The following is a 9242-nucleotide window of genomic DNA, read 5'->3' as shown; positions in this document are numbered from 1 at the left end:
TTTTTGTGACAGCACCATTTAGAGGAGACCTGATTCAAGCATAAAACAAAAATGATTCATTTTTTATCTTTCCATCTTATTTTTAATGTAAGAGGTGTGAACTTGTGTTTGAGGCGGTGTCAGCAATCTCCATTTAGCCTATTTAGCTGTGCAAAACAGTGCATTGTTCTGCTTAATGTTATAAACAAGCATCTGTATTCAAAGTATCTTACATTTATTAATGTACTAATAAACACACTAATTTAAAAACTGAAGTCTCGCAAAGATACAAGTCTTTATTTACAAGAAAACTGAATTTAAAACCAGAATATATATAGAACATACTGAAATAAATTAGGTTAAATATTTCAAACGGGTTACCAATGGATATGTTAATGGTTAGAAGTTGGCTAGGACAATAATTAAGTGTATACAATTAAACAACTACATGTTTCTTTAAAAAATAATAATATACATAATTGAATAGCAAGCGCTATTAAATAGTATGAGACGCTATATACATACATATATACAATAAATAAATAAAATAAAATAATACAAAAAAAACTATAGGGTCCTAGAAATGCGGTCCTAGAAACTGCAGGCTCCGGTTGTGCAGAAATCCCCTTCTCGTAGTCCCATGGTAGCAGAGTAATGATAATGGTGAAAGTAAAAACGTTTAGTAGCTTCTGTTTAAGCGCTCTTGAGGGTCAGATTTGGATAAACTCAGACGGTGAAGACATACAGACCGCAGGTGAGCAATAAAACTCTTTGAACACGACATAAATCTCTTTATATTTACTAAATCCATAACGTCAAACTGTAAAAAGTTTTTTTTTCATTGCCTTCAATTTTTGTCGTGGCGCTGTAGATTAAGCGGGTTTCATTTTGTGCTCGTTATCTGCGTTGTGTTGTGTCGAAAACGGTCTTAAATCACCAAAATTTCCTTCCACCATTTCCTTTAACTGCAACTGGGCAGCACATAACAGAAATTTGAGAACTTCAGCAGGAATGAACGATGCTGAGATAAGAAACACTCTCGGAAAAAAACGGTACAGTTCTGTCGCTGGAGCGGTACCCTAAGGTACAAAAGTGAAAAGGTACATCTTTGTACCATACCTACCCCTAAAGGTACATTTGAGTACTTTGAAAGTACATATTGGTGCCTTAAATGTATATTTTGGTACCTTAAAGGTACTTAATAGTACTTTTTTAAAAGTACATACTTTGCATTTTTTTCGGACAGTGTAAGATTATAATCGTTAAGCAAAACTGATTAAAGAAAGAAAAATAATCATTGAAACGTGTGGACATCCAAGAGGGAATATGATCACAATTATATAACTAGGGTATAGTGTGGGAAAACACCCTCCTTAAATCTGTTTTTTTTTTTCTTCTGTAAAGCAAAAGTTGTGTCAGAAAACCTATCATAGTTTTAGTGACAATGGCATAAAAAGATGTAAAATGTCTAGTTTTCATGTTATTAGATTTTTAACAAAAATTACATTTGTACCAAGGGGGCATTTTACCCCCCTACTCTGACAAAGCTATTTGCTTTAAACATTTACAGTGAAATCAGGCTGTTTTAGATTAAAATTAAAAAGAATATAATCAACAATTATGAATTACAAAGTTATAATAGCCTATTTGAAACATTTTGTTAGCTGATGCTAACTTGAGGTCATTTTTAAAAATAAAATCCAAATAAAACAAAGGATTTAATGTTTAGAACAGAGTAACTACAGTCATTTCCTATTGCTCCCTGGGGACATTTTACCCCACCCTACTGTTCTCATATCATTCAGAACATTTTTCTACAAAACAACAAGCTTTAAAACACTTTTTTTCTTACTGCTGAAAATGAGATCATTTACTATGAAATCCGGTTTCTCTCCAGTTTTGTCAACATACTCCATGGTTAAAATAAAAATAGATCTTGATTTCATCTTGTGGTTTGAAATTGTGTTAAATCATCTGTTATGTGAAATATTACAGTTCAAAATGAATCACCATTTGTGACATGCCGCTGTAAAATCTCATGCATACTGGGAAGAAGCTTAGAAGATGTTTCTTGAAGTATTAAGTAGTTCATGACACCATTATTCACCCTTGGGTCATTTCTACCCAAATGTCCCCACAAAGATACTAATACCAGTACATTTTGGCATTGTGAGGATATTTTTTGGTCCCCATGAGGAAACAAGCTTATAAATCATACAGAATTATCTTTTTTGAGAATCTAAAAATGCCTGTAGATTTGAGGGGTAGGGTTAGGGGATATAAAATATAATTTGTAGGTGTACAGAAGGCGTACAGAAACCAGTGTGTGTGTGTGTGTATGTGAATGTAAAATAGTAAAATGCAAGTTTCTGTCTTTTTTTTTTTTTCTAGAATCACAACCATGAATGCTGTGAATGCTGTGCAACTCTTCATTCTGGTTTGGACCTTTTCTGCTGTCTGTCAAGAGGATAAAGGTAAGAGAATAAACTTCTAACCTAGAATGTGAACAAGAATTTTATGAATAATATAAATAACAAAAAAATAGTCAAATATAACTATTACAAATCGGACAATGCAAACACGTGGCTCTTTTGGCTCTTATATAGCCTATTTACTGTTTGAACAGTTTACATCATGGAAAATCCATTAAGGTCAGGGAGCAATAAAAAATGTCCCACCAATTTTTATGTTTATACACTCTCTATTCTACGCTAAAACAATGTGTTAACACAGATAAGTACAAAATCACATTTTCAGTCAAGAATACAGGATCTTGTGTTTCAGCACTGATTATATCTGATGCACATGATTAAAAGAAACCGGATGAAGTTACACACAGGGACTGCTGTATTATTCACCTTTTAGAAAAGTTAAAATTCATAACAAAAATAAAATATCTGGCTCTCCCATGGCTATAGAGATCAGTTCATACTGAAAATCTAATGTACAAAACATAATGCAGTGTTTTTATTTATAAACAGGTTCTCTAATAAAAGAGTCACTGTATGTTTATTATAACATGTGTTATTTTATTTTTCAGATATCAGTGTAAGCTGTGATAATGTGACTGGAACTGTGGGGAAAGAAGTAAATCTCACCTGCTTCGTCTCACTGCTGATAAATAAATGCAGCATTAAAAAACAAAAGTTTGTATGTAATGGCGATACATTTTGTCGACATGAGTTTCATGATGACTCCTGTGAACACAAAAAAAGCTTCACATGCCCCTACACTCCAAATACAACGACAGCAAAATGTAGTTTTTTTGTGCAAGCTTCCTGTGGATGGAAAGAACTTTGTCCAATCACTGTGGACATAACAGGTACTTCAACTAGTATAATATTTTTGTTTAGAATTAAGCAAATCTTTGAAAATGTACATTTATGTTCAATCTACTAACAGCAGTTTAAAAACTATCAATATAGGCCATTAAACCTGAAAAAGATGGTAAAACTCTTGGTAAGAAATGTATTATATATTTAATATAATTATTGATTGTTTTTCAGATTACACAGAACATACACAGAACAATCAGGAGCATCTCCAGCAGCAGTGGATCTTAGATTCAAGGATACTGTCATCACTCTGGTTGTGAGCGGGTTAATCATCATACTCATCATCATCATGGCAGTCATTTACAAAACTAACCTTCAAAAACTACAAAATAGGAAATTAGCTTTCATTTGATTTTTTTTTCCATGTAATGCTCATGAAACACACAAGCTTTATTTGAACTCCACTAAACTAGATACTCTACTATCTGTTATATCACTAACTACTGAATGTATAACTAGGTTTTAACACTTTTTTTGTATTGATTTCTTTGATTTATAGATCTGTCTGATGGGTTTGTGAACATTTAGAGACATTAAGAGGCAACATAGCAAAACCCAAACTGGTTTTGGAAGTTATTTTTTACTAAGTATTCTGCACATGCATTTTCTACTAATGTGAACAGTGTGTTTTTGTAGTGTCTTATTTTTTAAAAAAGGACTTTGAAATGAATGAAGACTTGTGTTACTCTTTAAAGATGAATATCTGAATCCTCTTTTTATACAAGTTAAACGAGTAAAATGGGTGACGAGTACAAAGAGCTGATCTATTTGAGACTTATTTGTGTAAGGCAAGTTAAATAAATTTATTCTGCAGGAACTTTTTAGATATCTTTTATTTTTACAGCAACAAATAGTATGTGAGGCAATTAAAAACAAGCGTGACATACAGAATAATTAACACTTCTGCTGCATTATATGACAAAACATTGATCCCAAAACTGTTTTACATGCATGTTTATTACAGCAAAATCCACAAACTGTGTTCATATTTTGACACACTGTTTAACAAGTCATATGAGGAGAAAACAGAGATTTAATGAGGAAGAGATTTTGCAAAGACAGATTCTCTAATGGGTGGATAAGATGAATTAGTTTTATTAATGTACAATATGTGTGTGTGTGTTTTAATAAATAAAAGATTTATTTAACAAAATGTCTTAAGATATGTAATATTAAACTGAAGAAACAACCGCCTTCACTCTTTGGATTGCCGTCGTGCATAAACTGTAACTATAACATGGAGAGGTAGACCCATTTATTAAAAGTTCTTGACATAAACCATTTAATAATCAGATTCTGAACCAAACAAGAAGTGAGAAAATATATAGAAAATATATATACTGTATGTGATGGTGATGTAGCTGTCATCATCATTCTAGCATGGCTTGCATGTTAGTAACAGCACCTACTGCTGGTCAAAAATGTTATATCAATATAAACAACTGTGACCCATGTTGAAAGGAAAAGTTTGTATTCATAGCTCGTTTGAGAAGCAGAGAGAGAGAGTCCGGGTGGAATGTACTCAGACGGTGAAGACATACAGACCGCAGGTGAGCAATAACTCTCTCTAAACAGAAAATAATCGCCTTATATTTACAAATGCGTAACGCGCAACTGGAAAACCGCATGGAAAACGTGCATGGTGTTTACGCATTTTGCAGATATTTGAAAAAGAATGTGAATATAGAAAACGCTTTTGTGCTCATTTTGACTGATGAATGTTGCAGTGTTTCCGACAGAATTGTTATTATATTTTTTGCGTTCAGCCAGTAAAGATAATGCAATGAGAAGATTTGTGGTTCATGGCGTTTCCATTCCTGTCGGCGGCGCGGTAGATTCAGAGGACACGATACGGGTGTGTTTTATTGCGTGCTTTCAGTGATTTATCCTACTGTGAGAATTCTTGTGTTTTGTGGCAACCATTAGTCCCTTCAGCGCATCCAAATTAAACCATGAGTTATGTTGTGTGTAACTTCGCGGAATAATGAGACCCATATTAACGTATGTGCCATATATTATCAGGCTTTTAGTCAAGAAACGTTTAAACTGTGTAATCATCATATTTTGTAGCCTATTAAATCAAATGTAAGTAATCTAAAAAATTCAAACTAAACCACCGTAGTCAAATGGCTGGGACGCTATGTTAAAATGATGACAGAAGTTTTGTTTTTAGCTAAAATATTCCTAAAAGAACTAATCCACTGAAAGTTTTCTGAAAGTCACTTCCTCCTCTTTGAAGTCTGTATCTGCATTATAATCTCTAGTGCTTCTGGATCAGTCATGGTTAAGTTTCATTTCTGAGGTGAATATTTGTCATTCTTTCTATTGCAGAAACAAAAGCATGAATGCTGTAAATGCTGTGCATCTGTTCATTATGGTTTGGACCTTCACTGCTGTCTGTCAAGCTAATGATGGTAACTAAACTTTCCCACAGAAAGCCTGTGAGAATGGCAGGCCACTAAGATAAGGAGAAAACAAACAAAAACATGGTCAAATTTGATTAGATATACAAAAACTTCTGTGGAAGCGAATCTGAATTCTTGTTTATAAAAACAATACAGGTATTTTTTTTATTATTCTTAAACTTTATTGTTTTTATTTTTCAGATGGCTGCAGTGTAAAGTGTCAAAATGTGACTGGATTTGTGGGGAATGAAGCAACTTTCAAATGCAGTGTCTCATTGCAACGCACTGAATGCTGCATTAAACTGTATAAGTTTCAATACCCTAAGGGCTATGATGAGTCTGCAATCTGTAAAGAAGGGAATCTTGTGAACTACTGTGATCACAGTTACAGCTTCACATGCCGCTACACTCCAACTACAGCAATGACTGAAAAATTCAGATTCTTTGTGCAAACATTATGTGGAATGAAAACAGCTGAATTCCCTGTAGACATAACAGGTACAGTATATAATACTGATGTTTATAATTTAATAAACATTTGCAGCTGTATGTTTATATTTTGTCTGCTAACAGCAGTTTAAAATCTGTTTACAGAGCCTGTGAAACGTGAAATCGTCACTGAAGCTCCTGAAAAGAAAGGTATTCTAAGATAGTTATTGATTTTTGTGCTCTAGGTTACTTGGGAACACAGAAAACTGCTATTTAGTCTCTTGTCAGCATATTTATAGTTCTAAATCACATGATTTTAGTGATTTTAGAAATGATTATGGTTTCTAAATTGTGTCATGAAGTTGTAAACAGATTCTATGATTGAGTTGAAGTTGAGTTTACGATTTAAACAATGTCATAAAACATTGTAAACCGACCTTTCCAGAAGAACCTGTCTGGGTCATACCAGAAACGTCTGAACAGAAGAAAGCAGAAGGTCGTGGATTTAAGATCGCCGTCATCGCTGCTGTTATAAGCTGTTTCATCATCGTCATAATGCCAGCTATTTACAAAATTAAACAAAAACGCACCAGACAGAACAGGACGTTTCAGGTTATTAGACAAGAAGGCGGCAACAGCAGTCATCCAGATATGTGATATAATAGCATTGTTTGACCTATCATATAGTGCTCATGAAAGACACAAACTTTGATTGAACTCTCGTAAACTACTCTATCTTTTAGACTTCAGTCTACTAAACAATATAACTTTTATTATTTCTGTGAAATAATGGTATGTTATAGATTTGTTTGATCAGTGTATTTATTGTTAATATTCTGCACATGCAATTTGTAATGTGTGAACAGTAAGGTTTTGTACAGTGTGTTTTATTGGTTTAAAAAGGAAGGAGCCAAATAAACACTTCTCTAAAGATGAATATCTATGTTTTTATCATTGCATGGTGACCAGGAAACTGGGTGAAAAGCAGCTGCACAGAACTCATCTGTTGCTTATTTATTTGCAGAATGAGATTCCCTAGATCTTAAGATTCCTTTTATGATTTCTGCTGAATGAATTACTGTTCCGAGAAGCAGAAAAAAGAAAGTAAAATGATCCCGCCCCTGAGACAAAACACGTACTTATATCATTCAAATATGGTGTGCAGAAGTCATTTGAGTCCACAACAAGACCAATCCCAACTCGTCACATATTGGCGCTTGGTCAGGACTCTTTGGCGTCACTTTTGACGCACAGAGTAGCTTTTAGCGTCATTTTTCGATGTGTAGGGTCCTTTATTGCTTTAAAAAGAAACTCATAATGCTGAAGCAAAAGGCACTGGAAATTTTTATCGTCATAATTAAATTATACATTGGGCAATAATATTGCCATTATTGCATATATGTTGGGGTGTGATTTTTCAATGTAAACAGTCACATGTTTTATTTATATTTCATTATTTAGACATTTACGAGCAACTAACAATTAACTAACTAGCAAATTCGATCCCAGCCTAGGAAGAAGGGTCTTATCTATCGTAACGATTGGTTATTTTAATAAAAATAATACAATTTATATACTTTTTAATGCCAAACGCTCGTCTTGTTGTACTCTGCCTGGAATGTTTTTGTTTCTTTTCATGACAGTTAGTGTATGTCAAAAAACTCCCATCTCATGTTCTCCCTCAACTTCAAAATCCTCCTACATTGCTGTTTTACCTTTTTTGTTAAGTGTTTTTGATCTTCTTTGCATGTTCACTTTGAAAAGACTGGGTCGGGACTTCTGCAATGATGTAGGATGATTTTGAAATGGTTTTTGAAGTTGAGGGAGAAAGTATGGTCAGAGTCTTCCTCATACCCTTGAGTCTTGAGCAAGAATACACAGAGTTCAAAGACTGCAAGGCCAGATGAGCCTTTGAGGATAAAAATATTTAAATTGTATTTTTTATGCAAATAACTGATCGCTAGATAAGAGCCTTCTTACTCAGCTGGGATCATTTACAAACGCATTTGGGTTCGTTTGAAGTCGCATTTAAGTTGCATTTTGGGAATTCAAAATTGGGCCACCATGTCTGTCTGTTATATGGAGAAAAATGCTGAAATGTTTCCTCAAAAAACACAATTTCTTTCCGACTGAAGAAAGAAAGACATGAACATTGTGGATGAGTGAGTAAATTATTTGTAAATTGTCGTTCTGGAAGTGGACCTCTCTTTTAAATGTGTTTATTTGTGGTAACTGGTTAAAGCCATTCTCTGCTTAGGTGTCTTATGCACCTGTTGCAATGAATTCTTCTTCCAGCAGAGAGCATGTCCTCCTGATGAAATATGAATGTATAGAATGTATATGATGTATAGATCATATAAAACTAAGTTTTTAAAAAGCACCTTAATGTACATAATCATCTCACTTTCATCTTGTTCTGAGGTGAATATATGCGGCATTTTGTTGTTGATCACGTGTCGTTTCATGACTCTTGGTGGAGAATTGCTACTTGTTATTTCTAAATGAAGATAAAACGGATATTGTTTTGAACTGAAAGTGAAGGAAACAATACACTGTTTTGTTTCTTTATTCTTTCACTTTGTTCTTTATTCTTTCACTTTGTATGTGGTTCACTTGCGTGAAGTTCTGTACAGGCCACACACTGCTGTGAACATACTTGTATACCTCCATGCCAGATAATTAAGTTCCAGCCCCAGATGCCAGATCCTGTCGGAACATTTCATTTTTGTCTGGTAACAGAACAACTAGCCAGCAAAGAAGTTGACTCAGCAAAGCCATTGAAGAGCAGAAGCAGGAGATGAAGTCATAAGTAGCACTGGTATATTTGTAGCAATAGCCAAAATTACATTGTCAAAATGATCAATTTTATGTCTTTTATGCCAAAAATCATTAGGACATTAGGTAAAGATCATGTTCATGAAGATATTTTGTAAATTTCCTACCATAAATATATCAAAACTTAACATGCATTGCTAAGAACTTCATATGGACAATTTTAAAGGTGATTTTCTCAATATTTTGATTTTTTGCACTCCCAGATTGTATCTCGGATAAAATTGTCATATCCTAACAAACCATACATCAATGGAAACCT

General features: G+C 33.8%; 1 protein-coding gene across 3 annotated transcripts; it reads left to right on the top strand.

The window, feature by feature from the left end:
* Positions 1 to 704: 704 nt before the first annotated feature.
* On the top strand, positions 705 to 7085 carry LOC127157483 (uncharacterized). Of its 3 annotated transcripts, none has more exons than XM_051100746.1 (5): positions 705 to 733; positions 5646 to 5728; positions 5921 to 6217; positions 6314 to 6358; positions 6594 to 7085. In XM_051100746.1, exons 2-5 carry the CDS (start codon positions 5656 to 5658, stop codon positions 6803 to 6805), a joined length of 627 nt encoding a protein of 208 aa, XP_050956703.1. In that variant the 5' UTR covers positions 705 to 733; positions 5646 to 5655; the 3' UTR covers positions 6806 to 7085. The 3 variants fall into 3 exon arrangements, with proteins under 3 accessions (XP_050956703.1, XP_050956701.1, XP_050956704.1); XM_051100744.1 differs by lacking the exon at positions 705 to 733 and adding an exon at positions 4744 to 4864; XM_051100747.1 differs by lacking the exon at positions 705 to 733 and adding an exon at positions 4972 to 5169.
* The last annotated feature ends 2157 nt before the right edge of the window (positions 7086 to 9242 follow it).

The sequence above is a fragment of the Labeo rohita genome, unplaced genomic scaffold (genome assembly GCF_022985175.1).
Source record: "Labeo rohita strain BAU-BD-2019 unplaced genomic scaffold, IGBB_LRoh.1.0 scaffold_109, whole genome shotgun sequence".
NCBI classification, from domain to species: Eukaryota; Metazoa; Chordata; class Actinopteri; order Cypriniformes; family Cyprinidae; genus Labeo; species Labeo rohita.
Note: the sequence above shows the minus strand (reverse complement) of the source record. Positions and strands in the feature narration are given on the sequence as shown.

Bases quoted from the DNA above. Each gene is read 5' to 3' on its own strand.
- LOC127157483 (XM_051100746.1), top strand. From the start codon at position 5,656: ATGAATGCTGTAAATGCTGTGCATCTGTTCATTATGGTTTGGACCTTC. The intron at 5,729-5,920 runs GTAACTAAACTT...TTTATTTTTCAG, and splicing joins TGTCTGTCAAGCTAATGATG to ATGGCTGCAGTGTAAAGTGT. The intron at 6,218-6,313 runs GTACAGTATATA...ATCTGTTTACAG, and splicing joins ATTCCCTGTAGACATAACAG to AGCCTGTGAAACGTGAAATC.